The sequence below is a fragment of the Dipodomys merriami genome, unplaced genomic scaffold (assembly GCF_024711535.1).
Source record: "Dipodomys merriami isolate MVZ:Mamm:240054 unplaced genomic scaffold, mDipMer1.0.p SCAF_7, whole genome shotgun sequence".
Taxonomy (NCBI): Eukaryota; Metazoa; Chordata; class Mammalia; order Rodentia; family Heteromyidae; genus Dipodomys; species Dipodomys merriami.
Window position 1 is genome coordinate 19,376,754 of NW_027206290.1, and position 20,053 is coordinate 19,396,806.

At 44.0% G+C, this 20,053-nt stretch overlaps 1 protein-coding gene across 8 annotated transcripts in view; it reads left to right on the forward strand.

Moving 5' to 3' along the window:
* Positions 1–5,562: 5,562 nt before the first annotated feature.
* Positions 5,563–20,053, forward strand: part of Mtf2 (metal response element binding transcription factor 2) — an 86,523-nt gene continuing 72,032 nt past the window's right edge. For 4 of the 8 annotated variants that reach the window (XM_070007678.1, XM_070007677.1, XM_070007681.1 and 1 more), the window contains exons 1-3: positions 5,563–5,829; positions 17,400–17,598; positions 17,702–17,783. In XM_070007678.1, coding sequence (XP_069863779.1) covers positions 5,825–5,829; positions 17,400–17,598; positions 17,702–17,783 — 286 coding nt within the window. In that variant the 5' untranslated portion in view covers positions 5,563–5,824. Of the gene's footprint in view, positions 5,830–17,399; positions 17,599–17,701; positions 17,788–20,053 lie in introns of those variants that run through there. The other 4 variants (XR_011368784.1, XM_070007679.1, XM_070007683.1 and 1 more) reach the window with 3 other exon arrangements.

Below are 20,053 nucleotides of genomic sequence, written 5' to 3' on the forward strand. Positions count from 1 at the left end.
TTGAGTAACTTCATAGTGATACAACTTAGCAGCCCCTAGCTTTATGTCCAGGCCACAGTACTGTTGCCTCTTACCCAGGAGTTTCATTGTTGAACTCAGGACAAAGCATTGCAGTATTTGGGCATACAACTGAGACATGCAAAGAAGGGGACTGACATCCTGAAGGGAGAAGGAATGACTAGTAGGAGGCGGGGGGCTGGCAAGTCAGTTCTCCCCCCTCTCAAGTCCCGTCTCTTACCACCTTTCCTGGAGCATAGAAACCTTCACTGGTATGGTGGTGATGATGATGATCATCTCTCTCTCTTCTGGCAGTACTGCGATTTGAATTCAGGGCTTGTTACTTTACCAGGCAGGCCCTCTACTGCTTGAGCCATGCTCCAGTGTGCTATTCAGCTCCTAAAACCTCAGATTTCTTCTCTTTCTGTGCAGCTCTGACCCCATCTTCTCTTTACTCTGGCATGGAAAGAGCTGTTGCTTTCTCGCTCTCTCTTTTGTTTTAAATTGTGAAAATACCATACAGAGGGGTTACAATTACATGAGCAAGTACCTTTCTTTCTTTCTTTCTTTCTTTTTTTTTTTGTGTCCGGTTGTGGGGCCTGAACTCTGGGCCTGGGCTCTGTCCCTCAGCTCTTCAGCTCAAGGCTAGCGCTCTGCCACTTGAGCTACAACACCACTTCCGGCTTTTTTCTTTTTGGTTATGTGGTGCTGAGGAATCAAACCCAGGGCCTCATGCATGCAAGGCAAGCGCTCTACCACTGAGCCACCTTCCCAGCCCATGAGTACATTTCTTATCACGCATTGTTGCCTCCTCTTTTGTTTCCCCTTCCCATCCCTTCCCATCTCCACCCTCTCCCCTACTTTCTCTTCTTACCCAAGTCTCAAAACCTTGGCCAGGCTCAGGAGCCCTGATCTGTACAGGGGTTCATTTTACTTTATTTTTAATTTTTAAGTTGTTATTATAAATGTGATGTACAGAAGGGTTACAGTTGCCGGGCGCTGGTGGCTCACGCCTGTAATCCTAGCTACTCAGGAGGCTGAGATCTGAGGATCGAGGTTCAAAGCCAGCCCGGGCAGGAGAGACCGTGAGACTCCTATCTCCAATAAATCACCAGAAAACCGGAAGTGGCGCTGTAGCTCAAGTGGTAGAGCGCTTGCCTTGAGCTGAAGAGCTGAGGGACAGCGCCCAGGCCCAGAGTTCAAGCCCCACGACCGACAAAAAAAAAAAAAAAAAAAAAAAAAAGAAGGGTTACAGTTACATAAGTCAGATAAAGAGTACATTTCTCTTTGGAGAATGTGACCCCTTTCCTTGCACTCTCACAGTTCTATAAATGAATTAAATTTTTTCTCCTTCTGGGAGAGGGCAAGGGAAGGGGAGACATTGTCCAAAGAGAAATATACTCTTTATCTGACTTATGAGACTACAACTCCTCTGTATATCACCTTTATAATAACAATATTTACAAAAATGCTTTTTCCTTTATCAGATAAAAAATGTTTTCATTTCAGATGGATCACCAAATAAGGGATAGAGTTAGCGTAGTTTAGAACAAGAGGAAGTTTAGAGATCATCTAGTCAAGTTCCCTTGATCTACACAGATGAAAAAATTGGTCTCCCACGTAAACAGCCCCTTAAAAGAATATTTTTCATGGCTCGGAATGTGGCTTAGTGGTAGAGTACTTGCCTAGCATGCATGAAGCCCTGGGTTCAATTCCTCAGTACCACAGAAAAAGCTGGAAGTGGCACTGTGGCTCAAGTGGTAGAGTGCAAACTTTGAGCCAAGGAAGCTCAAAACATTGCCCAGGCCCTGGGTTCAAGCCCCAGGACAGGCAAAAAGAAAAAAAAAAAAGAATATTTTCATTGTACCTGAAGATTTCCTGTGTTAGGATTTGGGGCAGAGCTCAGCTGCATGATGCATTTCCACGTGGTGCTGACTGAGGTTCTTTTTGGTATTTAGCAAGTATGTGGCTTGAAAGTCAGTTCATTTGTGTTTCACATTGCCTGGAGGGCTGAAAGGCTGGGCTCCACAGAGACTATTCAGAGCCGTACATGTGACTTCAGTCTGAGTATGATCTGAGAGAAGTGGACTTCTTAATTGATGGTTCAGGAATCAGACCAAAAAGAGAAGCTGCCAATTAGGAGGCAGGTTTTTGTGATGTAGTCCAGGCTGGCCTCACACTCAAAATTCTCCTGTCACAGCCTCCCAAATACTGGGATGGCAGATGTCAGTTCACCATTGGCTAAACTGATCATTTCAAGGTTAATTTCCTAGTTTCTTTTAAGGATATGATATAGATTCTGTTGTCTTAGTGGGATTTGACTTTTTTTTTTTTTTTTTTTGCCAGTCCTGGGTCTGGGGTTTGTACTCAGGCCCTGGGCACTGTCCCTGAGCTTCTTTTGCTTAAGGCTAGCACTTTATCACTTGAACCACAGTGCTACTTCCGTCTTTTTCAGTGTGTTGTGGTATGGAAGAATTGAACCTAGAGCTTCAGGAATGCTAGGCAAGCTCTCTACTACTGAGCCACATTCCCAGTCCTAGATTTGACTATTTTATCTCTCCTGATTACTTGGAAGTTCAGATTTTTTTTTTCCCTTGTGAGGTCTGAACTCTGGGCTTGGGTGCTGCTGTCCTTAAGCTCTTCAGCTCAAGATGAGCACTCTACCACTTACTTGAGCCACAGTGCCACTTCCGGTATTCTAGTGGTTAATTGAAGTCTCATGTACTTTCCTTCCTGGGCTGGCTTTGAACCACAATCTTCAGATCTCAGCCTCCTGAGTAGCTAAAATTACAGCTGTGAGCCACCAGCACCCAGCCAAAGTTCAGATCTTTTAAGTAAACAACTCAGGTTTCTGCTTGGAATGTGGAACTTTTGCTTGAATGACTCCATTTTGGGTCTGCTATAGGTTCTTTGCCTTTTTTTTTTTTTGCCGGTTGTGGGGCCTGAACTCTGGGCCTGGGCACTGTCCCTCGGCTCTTCAGCTCAAGGCTAGTGCTCTACCATTTGAGCCACAGCACCACTTCTGGCTTTTTCTGCTTATGTGGTGCTAAGGAATCAAACCCAGGGCCTCATGCATGCAAAGCAAACACTCAACCACTAAGCCACCTTCCCAGCCCCTATAGCTTCTTTGATATGTGCAAAAAGTGACTGTTGAGGGAATGAAGGCCTTTTATGCCAACCTTATTCTTCTAAATGCATATACCAGGGACTGGGAATGTGGCTTACTGGTAGAGTACTTTCCTAGCATGGTTGAAGCCTTGGGTTAGATTTCTCAGCACCACATAAACAGATAAAGCTGGAAGTGGTGCTGTGGTTCAAGTGGTAGAGCACTTGCCTTGAGCATAGAGACACTCCAGAACAGGGCTCAGGCTCTGAGTTCAAGCCCCAGAACCAGCAAACCAACCAACCAACCTATACATATAACAATTACAATACTCATCGCATATTCAGCATTTAGTTACTTAATATGTCTTATTACTGCATGCATTTTTTTCCATTTGATTATTCCTTGAGGGTCACAATAATTTAATAAATGTCTGGTAAGGATAAATCTTTTGTCTCTGTGAGCAGTTCAGTTGGACTCTAGTGTCTATAGAATTTAAATAATATTTCTAGTATTTTTTTTTTTTTTGTCCGGTTGTGGGTCCTGAACTCTGGGCCTGAGCACTGTCCCTCAGCTCTTCAGCTCAAGGCTAGTGCCCTACCACTTGAGCCACAGCGCCACTTCTGGCTTTTTTCTTTTTGCTTATATGGTGCTGAGGAATTGAACCCAGGGCCTCAGGCATGCAAGGCAAGCGCTCTACCACTGAGCCAACTTCCCAGCCCCTCTAGTATTTTTTTAATTTGGGCAATTTGAACTCATTTCCTGTGTATGAGCGTGCGTGCGCGCACACAGACATACAGGTACTTGTATCAGTCCTTGAGCTTGAACTCAGGGCTGAGGTACTGCCTTAGTTTTTTTTTTCAACTCAAGGCTGGTGTTCTATCACTTGAGCCACAGTTCCACTTGTAGCTTTTTGCTGGTTAATTTGGAATAAGTCTCCTGGACTTTACTGCTGCCTGGATTGGCTTCAAACTGTGATCCTCAGATCTCAGCTTCCTGAGTAGGTACACTTAGAGGTGTGAGCCATTGGGAGCTAGTTTTTAACTCTGTTCTTGTAGACTAAGTATGTTTTTACCAGGTGCTTGTAGACCAAATATATGTTTTTCCAGGTGCTTGTGGCTCAAGCCTATGAGGGGTACTTGTGCTTCAGGCAAATGGGTCACAATCCATCCACTGGAAGAGGACATACCTTCTAGATTACCATAGAGGGCAGTTTATGGTGGGGTGACTCATGGGAGACACTCTTTCACCAATTGCCTGAGGGGAAGCTGTTTCTGATGCTACTGCTGAAAGCCTCTGGGCCAGAAGGGAGGGGGCGGGGCTGGAGAAGTTACCTAAGCACAGGATCCTGAGTCCTAAAGATAAGGTAGCTGAAACAGAGAAGCTGAAGAAAGACTTAAAAAGATTAAGACCATTATTTAGGAGAAGCAAGAGGAAAATATAACCGGAGTGCTAAAAATGTCGAACGATAACGGAACAAAAGCATCCATATTGGATAACACGAGTATATTTATCTGTCAGATCTGGAGCACCTAGTTTCAGGGAACCCCTTCTTAACAATGAACAAAGGAAGCTAAGGCCACAAGAGCTACTTTTTTTCAGAGAGGAAAAACACAAAACAAAACAAAAAAACCAACACCCATAACCCAGGGCATTCATTATCCCTGTGAAACAATAGTGGACAGAAACCATGAAATGATGTAAAAATATTGCCACTGAAGTATAAAGGTACTACGTGTGGTTACAAAAAGGAGCCGGGTTACACCTTCACATTCTAAGAGATAAGCACTGGGAGGGGGTAGTTTGTAACTTGGGACCCCAGTGGGCATTAGATCTGAGGCTGCCCTAGAAGCGAAGTTCTCTATTCCTAAAATGAACCGCAACTGCACCGACAGCATCTTCAGATTTCACTACAAAGGAGGGAAGCTTGCAAAGCAGGTTAGCAAAGCGGGTGGGGCGGGGGGACGGCTGGGGGGGGAGGGTTAGCCTCCCCCCCCCACCCTCAATTCCTTTCACCGTCAAAGGAAAAAGAAAAAGTCTGACAATCTTCCAAGGAAGCAGGTCCTCATAAGGAGTGCGAGGCTGCAGAGTAAAAAGTGAGGCCCTGGACCTCCTCCCTTGCCCAGGGGCCCGGAAGGTGAAAGAAACGTGCTTCTGCGCAGGTGTTCTCCACCCGTAGGAAGCCGGCCCCGCACGACGGGCCGAGCCCCGCTCTCCTCGGGGACACCGCAGGTCAGGCCGGACGCCGGCAGAGAAAGGAGCGCCGGCGGCCGCCGGGCGCTGCTCTCACCATTGTGTCGGCGCCGACGGCGGAAGAACCCGGCTTGCTGCGGCGGCGTTAAAGAGTCCCTCTTTGTTCATCTCCGGCCGCGGACGCAGGACGCCGTGTTCTTCCGCGCGGGCTGCGTAGTCCCCGCCCCTCCACGGCCCTGGAGCGCAGCCATTCGGCCCCAGTGTGGCTCCGCGCTCCCAGAATGCACCGGCAGTCCGCGGGAAACCAAAATGGCGAGGGGCTGTAGCGAAGTGGTCTGTGTTTGAGGCCGGTGTGAGAACGCTCGCTCGTCTCCCTCCCCACCGACCTCGGTTTGTTCCCGCGTATGTGCGGGGCTCCCGGTGGGGCGGTGCCCGGTCAGGACTCAGACTCGCCGGAGAAGCGCCCGCGGGGCCGAGAGGGGTTGTGTTTTCCTTCCTGTATGAAGCGGTTGGCACCACTGAAGTGACCGAATGAGGTGAGGGCCGGCGGCCAGGGCCGGCGGCCGGGGCCGGCTCTCCCGCAGGAGGCCGGGGAGGAGGAGAAAGGACGCGAGTGGACGGGGGAAAGATGGAGGACCGAGGTGGGGTGGGGGCTCCCGTGTGTGGGTGCCGTGGCGGTGGCATTTTCGTTGAAAGAAGGGGTCGGTCTGTAGACGGTTGGACAAAACGGGGGTACAAGGAGGTGCCAGGCTGCCCGGCGAACCCGTCAAACGTTGAGACGGGGAAGCGCTGGTGTGGAGGGCAGGAAGGAACCTGGGGGCGGGAGTCGGTTGATGGGGCTGGCTGAACCTGGTGACGAGGGGCTGGGGAAGCGAGGGGAGGAGCCGCCAGGAAATGGGGGACTGAGGAAGATACGAGGGCCTAGTGGAGCGGCTGCCTGGGGCCATGGGGGTCGCTAAGGGAAGTAGCTCTGGAAAACCAAAGGGTGGTGGAAGTGGAGGAAGGGGGGTTCTAGTGAGCCGGCTGCAGAGAATCTAAGGATCTGGGGAACACTGAAGTGGAGCGTGGAAGCCAGCTTGGAAGGCTTAAAGGGGAACAGGTACCATATATTTGGAGTGCCCCCCCCAATCTGAGGAGTGGCTCCTAAGTCTGAGGAGCGCCCCCAAATCTGAGACATTTCTTCTGTTCAATTTAGCTCTACTTTATCTCCCTTTCTAAATTTATCATAGGTATTGTGTTCACTTTCATAACCTATTGGTGAAAGGTATTGGTTTAAAGGATTTTTTTCCCACTAATTAGCCAGGATTTCTTAACATAATATTTCGTTAGTGCCAGAACTCTTTTACAATCTGGTGTTCTTGGTTATGTCTTTGGAAGCCATTAGCAGGAACAGATGGATTTATTGGGGAGGGGGGTGTGATTTGAGGAATAGTGAGGATTTGTGAACAATGGGAAAAGGACCGTGGAATGTTTAACTTCGATTAAAGATAGAAACTATACAATACGAATTCAGGTATGCAAACATAGGTAGACCTGTGCATAATATATAGGAAAGCACCATATGAGGTCAGCACAGAGCTAGAGATATGTAAATAGTGTCTTAATTTAATTTGACTTCAGTTGCTCCAGAAGTACTTTCTCCTTCAGATTGCTTCCATGTGACCCTCCTGTGTTCTACCTTGTGTACAAGCTGTTTTGGCGTCCATGTTTTCATTTTCCTTTGAAGATTCCTTAATTTTTTAAAGCAGCAAATTGCAAAAGCAGTTAAATTTAAAAATATTTATTGTAGACAAAATACACTTAAATTTCGAAGTGACCTTTTAGGATGTTGGACAGTGCTTAAAATGGAACCTTTTTTTTGTTTTTCTTTAGTCTTCGCGGTGCGTTCCTAGTAGTAGTTGAAGCAAGGAAAGAATTGATTTAAAATTTCTTGATGTAGACCATTATGTTTTCTATTGAGAATGTAATTTACACTCCCAAATATTTGCAGTGAAGCCTGAGAAGGAATGCATTTTTTTTTCCAGTCCTGGAGCTAAGGAATCGAATCCAACCTTGTCTTTTGTTTTGAATTCCTCCATATGAAAATGTATTTGAATTCACACATTAAAACTTACCTACAATTTTTTCTTCTTGCTTGTCAGTTGTGGGGCTTGAACTCTTGGCCTGGGCGCTGTCCCTTAGCTCTTCAGCTCAAGGCTAGCACTCTACCACATAGCTACAGTGCCACTTCCAGCTTTTTCTGTTTATGTGGTGCTGAGGAATTGAACCCTTGGAGGCCCCTTCCCAGCCCCTACAATTTTTTCTGAAGTGCTAAAAATGTTCTAAGAATTTGAATTAAGCATGCACCTAGGGCTGGAAAGGTGCTTCAGTAGTAGAGTGCTTGCCTAGTATGCATGAAGCCCTGGGTTTGATTCCTCAGTACTATATAAACAGAAAAAGCTGGAAGTGGTGCTGTGGCTCAAGTGGTAGAGTGCTAGCTTTTGGCCAGAAACTCAGGGACAGTGCCCAGGCCCTGAGTCTAAGCCCAGGACTGGCAAAATAAATAAATAAATAGAAACATAAAAAATGCACCCAGGTGCAGGGCATGGTGGCTCAAGCCTGTAATCCTAGCTACTCAGGAGGCTGTGATCCTCAGGGATCACAGTTCAAAGCCGGCCCTGGCAGGAAAATCTGTGAGCTGCTTATCTCCAATTAAACACCCCAAAACTGGAAGTGGTGCTTTGGCTGAAGTGGTAGAGCGCTCCCTTTGAGCCAAAGAGCTTAGGGACAGTGCCCAGGCCCAGAGTTCAAGCCCCATGACCGACCAGAAAAACAAACAAACAAAAAAAAAACGTGCACCTAGGTCTCAGAATGTGGCTTAATGGTAGAATTCTTTCCTGGGACAGTGCCCAAGGCCCTGAGGACTGGCCAAACAAAACAAAACAAACAAAATATCTATTTCCTGATACTGAATATTTATACTATTAATGGGCATTAAAAATTACGTTTATCAGGATGAAATGTGCAATTTTTGAACTTGCATTATAGAAACAACCTGCTTAAAGTTTTTTTTCTCTAAATGATACAGATTTATTTAATAATTTTTTCTTTTTTCTTTTTTTTTTTTTTTGGGTCCGGTCGTGGGCCCTGAACTCTGGGCCTGGGCGCTGTCCCTCAGCTCTTCAGCTCAAGGCTAGCACTCTACCACTTGAGCCACAGCGCCACTTCCGGCTTTTTTCATTTTGCTTATGTGGTGCTGAGGAATTGAACCCAGGGCCTCAGGCATGCAAGGCAAGCGCTCTACCACTGAGCCATCTTCCCAGCCCCTTTTTCTTTTTTCTTTTGTCAGTTTTGGGGCTTGAACTCTGGGCCTGGGTGCTATCCCTCAGCTCTTCAGCTCAAGGCTAGTAGTGCACTGTCACTTGAGCCACGGGACCACTGAGTGGTTTATTGGAGATCAGAGTTTCACAGTTTCCTTCCCTGGCTGGCTTTGAATCCCTATCCTCAGATCTCAGCTTCCTGAGTAGCTAGGATTATAGGCTTAATACTTCGTTAACTTATTCTTTTTGCTTTAGTTCTCTGTTCAGAATTTTATTATATATTCTGTTTAATATCTAACTCTGATTTGAATTGAAGACTTTTCATTAGGCTTCCTTTTGTGAGCATGCTTGCAAGTCTTGGTTCTTTTTTTTTTTTTTTTTTGTTGGTCGTGGGGCTTGAACTCTGGGCTTGGGCATTGTCCCTCAGCTCTTCAGCTCAAGGCGAGCGCTCTACCATTGAGCTACAACGCCACTTCTGGTTTTCTGGTGGTTTATTGGAGATAGGAGTCTCACGGTCTTTCCTGCAGGGGCTGGCTTTGAACCGTGATCCTCAGATCTCAGCCTCCTGAGTAGCTAGGATTACAGGCGTGAGCCACCAGCACCCGGCCAAGTCTTGGTTCTTGAACTCCAGGCCTGGGGCAATGTCCCTGAGCTGCTTTTGCTGAAGGCTAGCAGTCTATCACTTGAGCCACTGCTCCACTTCCTGCTTTTTTTGGTGATTAATTGGAGATGAGAGTGACACTCACTTTCTGCCATTAAACTACAATCCTCAGATCTCAGCCTCCTGAAGAGCTAGGATTATAGGCTTGAGCCTGTTTTTTTCTTTCTTTTCTTGCTAGTCCTGGGACTAGGGGCTGGCCCTGAGCTTTTTGTACTCAAGGCAAGAGCTGTATTGGACACTGCAGCCACATCATCACTTCTGACTTTTTCTGAGTAGTTTGTTAGAGATAAGAGTGTCATTAGGGCTGGGAAGGTAGCTCAGTGGTTGAGCTCTTGCCTTGCATGCATGAGGCCTGGGTTCGGTTCCTCAGCACCACATCAGCAAAAAGAAAAAAGTCAGAAGTGGTGCTGTGGCTCAAGTGGTAGAGCACTAGCCTTGAGCTGAAGAGCTGAGGGACAGCGCCCAGGCCCAGAGTTCAGGCCCCACAACCAGACCCAAAAAAAAAGAGTGTCACTGACTTTCCTACCCGGGCTGGCTTTGGACCACAATCCTTAAATCTCAGCCTTTTAGAAGCTAGAATTATAGGTGCAAGCCACCAGTATCTGGCTTATTTTGCTTATTTATTTTATTTATTATTTTTTGCCAGTCCTGGGGCTTGAACTTAGGGCCTGGCCACTATCCCTAAGCAGCTTAAAAAATTTTTTTTTTTTGTTGGTCATGGGGCTTGAACTCTGGGCCTGGGTGCTATCCTTCAGCTCTTCAGCAAAGCGCACTACCACTTGAGCCACAGTGCCATTTTTGGTTTTCTGGTGGCTAATTGGAGATAGTCTCGTGGACTTTCCTGCCCAGGCTGGCTTTCAACTGTGATCCTCAGATCTCAGTCTCCTGAGTAGATAGAATTACAGGTGTGAGCCACCGGCACCCATTACTAATATTATTTTTTACTATGATGTTGATTGTAAGTATTTTGTGTCTGTTTGTTAGGAAATTGGCTGGTTCTGGGGCTTGTATTCAGGGCCTGGGCGCTGTTCCTGAGCTTCTTTTGCTCAAGGCTAGCATTCTACCATTTGAGGCACAGCATCACTTCCTGCTTTTTTTTTCTTTCTGTGTATGTGGTAATGAGGAATTGAACCTAGGGCTTCATTCATGCTAGATGAGCACCCTACTACTAAGCCACATTCCCAGCCCGAACTTTTTTTTTTTGATAGGGAGATTCTTTATTAATGATTTAAACAAATTGCTAGTCATAGTTATTTATAGCATCTTTAAATCCGCTTGTGTTTTTGGCCAGTCAATCTGCATCTACTCCCAGTTTACTAAAATGCAAGGTGTGTGTGTGTGTGTGTGCACGCGTGTGTGTGCGCGTGTGCGTGTGCGTGTGCGTGTGTGTGTTGGTCCTGTGGTTTAAACTTGGCCTGGGCACTATCCCTGAGCTTTTTTCACTCAGATCTAGTGCTCAAGCCACAGCTCTACTTCTGCCTTTTTGGTGGCTCATTTGGAGATAAGGGTCTCATGGACTTTCCTACCTGGGCTGGCTTTGAACTGTGATCCTCAGATCTCAATCTTCTGATTAGCTAGGATTACACGAGTGAGCCACCAGTGCCCGCAAGTCTTAGGTATTTCTAAATATCAGTCTTTAGATCAAGTTATTGAGGGGTGAACTTGGAAGAATCATGTTGTTCTTTTCATATTTATTATTTTTGTTATGATTGCATGCTTCTTAGGATGATCATCTCTTCTGCTTTTGTTTTGTTGCATTTCATTGTTATATTTCTATATCTTTTTTTTGTGTGTGTGTGTCCGGTCGTGGGGCCTGAACTCAGGGCCTGGGTGCTGTCCCTCAGCTCTTCAGCTCAAGGCTAGCACTCTACCACTTGAGCCACAGCGCCACTTCCGGCTTTTTTCTTTATGCTTATGTGGTACTGAGGAATCGAACCCAGGGCCTCATGCATGCAAGGCAAGCGCTCTACCACTGAGCTACCTTCCCAGCCCTATTTCCATATCTTAACACTGTATTCCAATAAGTCTCACTCCCTTCATCATATTCCTAATCCTCCTTAATATCCCCAACAGGTTTCCTTGTTTCATTTTCATAGTTGCAAATAATTATTTCAACAGTATTCAGCCTCTTCCCCTCCTGCAAAACTCTCCCACAAAGTCCCCACCCACCAACAGAATCTATTTCTCCCCTTCTGGCCCTATTGGTCATTAGCTTTTGTTGAGATTTTCTATATTGCTTCATAGATAATTTGGAACATACTACAAAATAACTTACTTTTTTTTCCCATTCTTTTCTCTCCTCCTGAATAGTCTGTTAGCCTGATTCATGTTCTAAGTTTATCCATATAAGTAATTATGTCTGTGGATATATATCCTTTGGTACATGTTCATTAGTATGTATGGCTTTTAGGTCTAGCTCCCACATCTTAATGAATGCATACGATATTTTGTTTTTTATTTATCTCACTAAGTTGTACTCTACTTGCATTTGTTTCTTTGCAAATGGCATTTCATTTTGCTTTTTATTTTATTGTCGGTTGTGGGGCTTGAACTCAGAGCCTAGGTGCTGTTCCTGAGCTCTTTTGCTCATTGCTAGTGCCTTATCACTTTGAGCCACAGCTCTACTTTCAGCTTTATTTTCAGTTGAGAATTGGAGATGAGAGTCTCATGGACTTTCCTGCCCAGGCTGGCTTCAGACTGCTAGCCTTAGATCTCACCCTCTTGAGTAGTTAGGATTATAGGGGTGAGCCACCAGTGCTGGCTTCCTTTTCCTTATGACCATAATGTTCCATCAGATGTATTATATATAACATTCACACAAACATATGCACCCACACCACATCATTTAATCTGTTGTTAGGTACCTTAGTTGATTCCATTGTTTGGCTAGTGTGCTGGAATTTTTTGAGGTAGGTATGTTTAGGAGCCACCTCTTGAGCGTTTAAACCCTAGTACCACTGAGAGTGGAGAAAAGAAACTGCTCTAACTGTAGTGACACAAAAGGAACCAGATAGATTACTATAATTAAAAACAGTTAAAACCAACTATTAGACTACCAGTAACCAGAAAAGGAAATTACAAGAATAATATAGAGTAACTATAAAGTTATAAATTAATTAAGGCTGGTATGGTAATCTATACCTATAATTCCAGTTATACAGGGGGAGATTGTGAAGATTGCTGTTTGAGGCCAGCCTGAACAAAAACTTGGTGAGATCCTCACCCAACTCAACTAGCATTCTAGGTGTGGTATGTTTCTGTTGTCCCACCTACATGGGAGGTCATAGGTAGGAGGATTTGTCTGAACTGGGCTACAAGCACAAAATAAGACCCTATCTGAAAATTACCCTAAAGCAAGAAGGACTTGTGGGTACAGTTCAAATGATAGCATATTTTCCTACTAAATGTGAGACCCTGAGTTTAAACCTTAGAACTACAATAGAAGGGAGAAGTGAGAAAGTGTGCAAACAACCCAAAATCTCTTGTAAATAAAATGAGGCAAAATCATGAAGAGGAATTAAGCCGGGCGCCGGTGGTTCACGCCTGTAGTCCTAGCTACTCAGGAGACTGAGATCTGAGGATCACGGTTCAAAGTCAGCCTGGGCAGGAAAGACCCTGAGACTCCTATCTCCAATAAACCACTAGAAAACCAGAAGTGGCACTGTAGCTCAAGTGGTAGAGCACTAGCCTTGAGCTGAAGAGCTGAGGCACAGCACCCAAGCTCAGAATTCAAGCCCCACAACCAACCAAAAAAACAAAAAACCCCATAAATAATAAAAATATTATTACAATATGAAAGATGTTGGAAAAAAAGTTGAAAGGTGACAAAGTATTGGAGAAGCTCCTTTCCGGCTCCTTGACTATTGGAATCTGTGAGAGGTGTATGTGTGGTCAGTGAGTCCTAGTTAGAATTTACTGTTGTCAGTTTTCACTTTTCAGGCTGATGCTCCAGTGGACAAGGCCAGCTCTGTTAAGGTGTCAGTCTCAGGGCTCTGTTCACTATAGAAGCATTCTTCTTTGCATGCTGGGAATTGCTACTGGCTCCAGTGAGCTTTGTGGCCTGTGTACTGGTCAGATTCCAACTCACACCAGAGGGCCCCCTGTTTGTGCACCAGGACAGCAAATATCCAGGCCACGGAGAGTGGGCGATACAACTGGCACTGAGACCTACACTGGAGGTGGTGAACCACGGGAACCTGGCACTTTGCCTGCCTGTCTTAGGGCTGTCACATTCTGTCTTTCAGTAAACTATCCTGAGGGATATAGGAAGTAGCAGCAATCAAAAAACCTTCATGGCCTGGTCTCAGAGCTCTCTGTCCTAACCTGCAACAAACCACATGCATCAATGAGGCACAACTCTCTAGAAGCTGAGCCTGTGCTGACCACAGGCTTGGACCTCTTAGTCTCTGTAGGAATCTTCAAGCTGTGGAGTTCACTCTTGTTACACTGACTGTGTCAAATTTTGTTCCTTAAACTCAGTAGGTCACTGTCCAATCTGTCTCCTTTCTCAACTGCCTCTAGTGCCCAAGCACTGTGGCAGCTTGTCCCCAGGGACAAGCTTTGTTGCTTTGGTATTCTTGTTTTCAGGTTCCCAGAGTAGCTCAGTCTCAAATGATAGGCTCCCTATAGCAACTGGCTATAGAACTATGAGATAGCCACTTCTTCTCCAGTGCCAAACAGTGATGCCAGAGTCATTGTCAAACCATTATTTCCTGCTGGATTTAAAGATTTCAAAAACTGTATGCTTATTTTGCTTCTAGGATTGCCAGACTGTTGGCAATAGGGCTGCCTAGCTTACCTTGTTTGTGGTTAAACCTTTGTGTCTCTACCTGCTTTTAGTCCTGTCAAGGTCATTTTTAGGTCAAGTTGGAAAAAATGAATATAGATTGTTTTTTTAATAATGTACCAGTGTTTAGTTTACTTGATATGATAATGGTCTGAAGATTATATAAGAGAAGGTTCTTTGTTTTAAAGAAATTTAGGCTATCAATGTGTGCAACATCCAAATACATTAGCAAAAATTGCCAGTACTGGGACTTGAACTTAAGGCCTGGATGTTGTCTTTAAGCTTTTTTTTTTTTTTTTTTTTTTTTTGGGTCTGGTCGTGGGGCCTGAACTCTGGGCCTGGGCACTGTCCCCCAGCTCTTCAGCTCAAGGCTAGCGCTCTACCACTTGAGCCACAGCGCCACTTCCGGCTTTTTTCTTTTTGCTGATGTGGTGCTGAGGAATCGAACCCAGGGCCTCATGCATGCAAGGCAAGCACTCTACCACTGAGCCACCTTCCCAGCCCTCTTTAAGCTTTTTTGATCAAAGCTAATGTTCTTCTACTTGAGCCATAGCTCTACTTCCAGCTTTATTTTTGCTTGCGAATTGGAGATTAGAGTCTCATGGACTTTCCTGCCTGGCCTGGCTTTGAACCTTGATTCTCAGCTCACAGCCTCGTGAGTACCTAGGATTACAGATGTGAGCCACCAGTGCCTGACTTCTTTTGTCAGTTTTCAAAATAAAGAATTTGGAAAAAAAGAAATACAAGTTGTAAGTTAAAAAAAACAAGGTTCTTGGGCTGGGAAGGTGGCATAGTGGTAGAGTGCTTGCCTTGAATGCATGAGGCCCTGAGTTCGATTTCTAGCAACACATAAGCAGAAAAAGCTGGTGTGGTTCAAGTGGTAGAGTGCTAGCCTTGAGCTGAAGAGCTGAGGGACAGCACCCAGGCCCAGAGTTCAGGCCCCATGACCGACAAAAAAACCAAGGTTCTCTGATACAAAACAATGCTAGAACAGTTGTTCTGCAGCATTTTATTATCTCAAAGTCAACAATATCAATAGCCAACTATTACCATCCTGGGAAACTTAACCAAGTTGAATCATCTCTAGAAGTATAATTTACCACTAGTAGTTGATTTAATATTCTGTGGATAGGACACTTGATATTGGTAATGAAAGACCTGATTTTACCTTTTGTTAATTCTGAACTCTTCTTGGCTACCCTTCTATATTTTGTGACCTTAGTTCATAATTTGGATCAGTTCATACTTGCGTTTTTGGAAGTTTTTTTTTTCTTCTAACTCTTCAGGCAAAGTTAGGAGCTTGTCAGGACATACTGTTCTTTTGTTTCTTCTTCCTTGTTCTTAGGACCAAAGATTTGCTTTATTATAATAAAAACCCTGCATTGTCTTGCCTGAATTATGGGTAGAGTCTTATATATGTAGTAAAATCAATTTTAGCAATTTTAAACTTGCACATGAATGTGTGGGCATAGTTTACACATACTTGTAGTTTTTTGGTTTTTGTTTTTGTCGGTTGTGGGGCTTGAACTCTGTGCCTAGGCTCTGTCCCTGAGCTCTTCAGATCAAGGCTAGCGCTCTATCATTTGAGCCACAGTGCCACTTCTGGCCTTTCCTGTTTCTGTAGTACTGAGGAATTGAACCCAAAGCCTTATGCATGCTAGACAAGCACTCTACCACTAAGCCACATTCCCATTCCCTTTATTTAGTTTTTATTATCCTATATAAGTTATATGGGTGAGAGGATTCATTGTTACATTTCCACATGTTTACAATGTATTCTAGTTAATCTCACTCCCTATCCTCTTTTTCCCTTCCCAAAATAATTTTAGTAGTTTACATTGTTTCATTTTCATAGTTGTAAACAATCTATTTCAACCATATTCATGCTCTTTCATTCTCTGTGTTGTCATTGTATGTTTAATTAGTAAAACAACTTACATCAGAACAGTGAAATATTATACTTCATTATATTTTAAGGTAAATGATAGAGTTGGAATTATGAATCAAGTTTAGACTATTACTTGATAACTGAAAAGAGAATTATTGGTAGCATTATGCTATGTTGTATAGAATAAACTTGTAAGTAAATTACACTTACTCATTTAATTCATGTGTCTTATTCATACATAATTATTTGTCTTTAGGTTTGTTGAAGTAGAAATGTATCATTTTGAGATCTTTGCTTAAAACTTTTTTTTTTTGGCTAGTCCTAGGGTTTGACTCAGGGCCTGGGTCCTGTCCCTGAGCTTCTTTTGTTCAAGTCTAGCACTTTACCACTTGAGCCACAGAGCCACTTGCAGCTTTTTCTGTTTATGTGGTATTGAAGAATTGAACCCAGGGCAAGCACTCTACCACTAAGCAACATTCCCAGTCTTAAAGCTCAATATTCTCATTGAAATGTACTTCATTTGGATGCAATTTTGTGAAATTTGTGGTTTTAATTTTTTTTTAATTTTTTAAAAAAGAGTAAATTTAGTAGTTATTTCCTGTATAGTAGTTATAATAGTATATTTACTATTGTAAATACACCCATCTACTGCCCTCCATAGTTAGACTTTTTTTTTTTGGCCAGTCCTGAGCTCAGGGACTGTCCCTGAGCCTGAGCTTCTTTTTGCTCAAGGCTAGCGCTCTACCACTTGAGCCACCATGTCACTATTGGCTTTTTCTGTTTATGTGGTACCCAGGACTTCATGCATGCTAGGCAAACACTCTACCGCTGAGCCACACTCCCAGCCCTGCCCTCCATAGTTAATATATCTTAATTGTCAAGTGACATAAGGTTTAAATCACTTTTTTGTTTTGTGCTGGTAGTGGGGCTTGAACTTGGGCTGGGTGCTGTCCCTGAGGTCTTTTGCTCAAGCCTAGTACTCTGCCACTTGAGCCACAGCACCACTTCAGGTATTTTGTGAATTATTTAAGATAAGAGTCTCATGGGCTTTTCCTGCCTAGGCTGGTTTTGAAACCTGATTCTCAGATCTCAACTCTTGCATAGTATAGGAATGAGCCATTGGTACCTGGCCCAATTCTCTTTCTTTATTGAAACACAGCCATGAGATTCGAGACAGCTTTTCTTCATAATTGTGCTATGCTTGCCTCAGTTTATAGCTGTTGACAGCTGCTCAAATATGTTTATGGTAGAGTTTTGCAGAATTGTAGTCTTACTTTGGACTAAAGTAATGAATGGGTATTGAGAATTATTATTTTGTTTTAAACTTATTTGGGGAGTATTTGTGACTTGAAGTACTTGTTCTATTTCCTTCAAGTTAATGGGTTTAATAGACTAAAATATTTGATTAACATGTCAAATATGTCATGGTAAAAGTTCTTTAAATTTTATTTGGTCTTGTATTCTCCAAACAGAGACTCTACAGGAGCAGGTAATTCACTGGTCCACAAGCGGTCTCCTTTACGTCGAAACCAAAAGACCCCAACATCCTTGACCAAGCTGTCTTTACAGGATGGACATAAAACCAAAAAGCCAGCATGTAAATTTGAAGAGGGTCAGGATGTCCTAGCTAGATGGTCAGATGGCTTGTTTTATCTTGGAACTATCAAAAAGGCAAGTTATGTTTTGTTTTTATTGAAGTAAAAATTTTAAATGATTTTTAATTTAACTTCATGTTTACATGTTTAAGAAATCATCAAATTCCTCTGTATTACAGATAAATGTATTGAAACAGAGCTGCTTCATCATATTTGAAGACAGTTCTAAATCCTGGGTTCTCTGGAAGGACATTCAAACAGGCAGGTGCTACTATTTCTCTTGAACATCTTTTATGCTAAATTTTGATTTTGCAATATGCCAGCTTCTGTCGTTGGCTGTGCAGTGAAGGGACCTGCCCACTGAAAGTTTCACCTAATATGTTAGATTAGTGAACTGTTGTCTGTTGTCACGTTGCCTTATATTATCCCTAAAATTATTAGGGATCACTTGGCTATTTTACTCTTTTATTTTTTATTGTGAAAATACTGTACAAAGGGGTTACAATTACATGGGCAAGGAATACTTTTTTTATCAAGCATTGTTGCCTCCTCTTTGTTTCCCCTTCCCATCCCTTCCCATACTCCGCCCCTCCCCCTACCTGATTCTCCCCTCACCCCCGACCAAAGTTGTTAGGTTCATTTTTTTCAACATAACGACTTGTACATCTCTTTGTTGCAATGGGTCCACCTGTATCCCTAGTTAAACGATTTGTTTTTTTCCCTTCCCCTCCACAAATTATACCAACATCAAATCCATTTTACTCTTTTTTGTTTGTTTGTTTGTTTGGGTTGAGTCGTGGGGCCTGAACTCTGGGCCTGGGCACTGTCCCTCAGCTCTTCAGCTCAAGGCTAACACTCTACACTTGAGCCACAGCGCCACTTCCGGCTTTTTTCTTTTTGCTTATGTGGTGCTGAGGAATCGAACCCAGGGCCTCATGCATGCAAGGCAAGTGCTCTACCACTGAACCACCTTCCCAACCCCAAGAATCAAGGTTCAAAACAGTTTTGTTTTTTTTTTTAAACCTGCTACTTGAATCCAGGTTCTGGGCAATGTCCCTGAGCCTCTCTGTGCTCAAGGCTAGCATTCTACCACTTGAGCCATAGCACTACTTCAGGCCTTTTCTGTTTATGTGGTACTGAGAAATTGAATCCAGGGCTTCATGCATGCAAGGCAAGAATTCTACGACATAAGTCACATTTGTAGCCCAAGCAGTCAAATCTTTTTTTTTTTTTTTTTTTTTTTGGTCAGTTGTGGGGCTTGAACTCTTGGCCTGGGCGCTGTCCCTCAGCTGTTCAGCTCAAGGCAAGTGCTCTACCACTTGAGCTACAGCGCCACTTCCAGTTTTCTGGTGGTTTATTGGAGATAGGAGTCTCACGGTCTCTCCTGCCTGGGCTGGCTTTGAACCGTGATCCTCAGATCTCAGCCCCCTGAGTAGCTAGGATTACAGGCGTGAGCCACCAGCGCCCGGCTAAGCAGTCAAATCTTGTCTCCAAATTTGGAGATTTTTTTTTTTTTTTTTTGGTCCAGTCTTGGGGCCTGAACTCTGGACCTGGGCACTGTCCCTCAGCTCTTCAGCTCAAGGCTAGTGCTCTACCACCTGAGCCACAGAGCCACTTCTGGCTTTTTTTTTCTTTTTGCTTATGTGGTGCTGAGGAATCGAACCCAGGGCCTCAGGCTTGCAAGGCAAGCGCTCTACCACTGAGCCACCTTCCCAGCCCAGAGATTTTTTTCTTTAAATCTCAAAGTAACTAGCAAAGTGCTGGAAGGTGAGCCATGGCTCAAATGGTAGAGTGCTAACGATGTGTGAAAAAGCTGAGTTGAGAGTGCAAGCTCTACTTTCAAGCCCCCAAGTATTGCTAAGGACCAAAAAAGCAAACAAGTTAAAAAGAAATGTCCCTGGGGACTTTCTTTTAAAAGTGTTCCTCAGAACTGTTTGGTTCATAGGCCTTATTTTGCTTGCTAGTTTTTTTTTTTTGTACGGTTGTGGGCTTAAACTCTGGGCCTGGACCCTGTTCCTCAGCTCTTCAGCTCAAGGCTAGTAGTGCTCTACCACTCGAGCCACAGTGTCATTTCAGTTTTCTGAGTGGTTTATTGGAGATAAGAGTCTTTCTGAATTTCTCCTGGAGCTAGCTGGCTTTGAACCCTGATCCTTAGATCTCAATCTCAGCCTCCTGAGTACCTAGGATTACGGGCTAGAGCCATCAATGCCCTGCTGCTTGTTAGTTTTTTTTTTTTTTTTTTTTGGTTGGTTGTGGGGCCTGAACTCTGGTCTGGGTGCTGTACTTCAGCTCAAGGCTAGCACTTTACAGTGTCACTTCCAGCCTTTTCTGTTTATGTGGTTTTGAGGAATCGAACCCAGGGCCTGATGCATGCAAGGCAAACACTCTACCACTGAGCCACTTTCCCAGCCCTACACGTTAGTTTTGAGATAGGTTCTCAAGAATTTTTCTACTTGGGCTGGGCACTGTTAGCTCATGTGTAATCCTAACTACTTAGGAGGCTGAAATGTGAGGATTACAGTTTGAAGCTA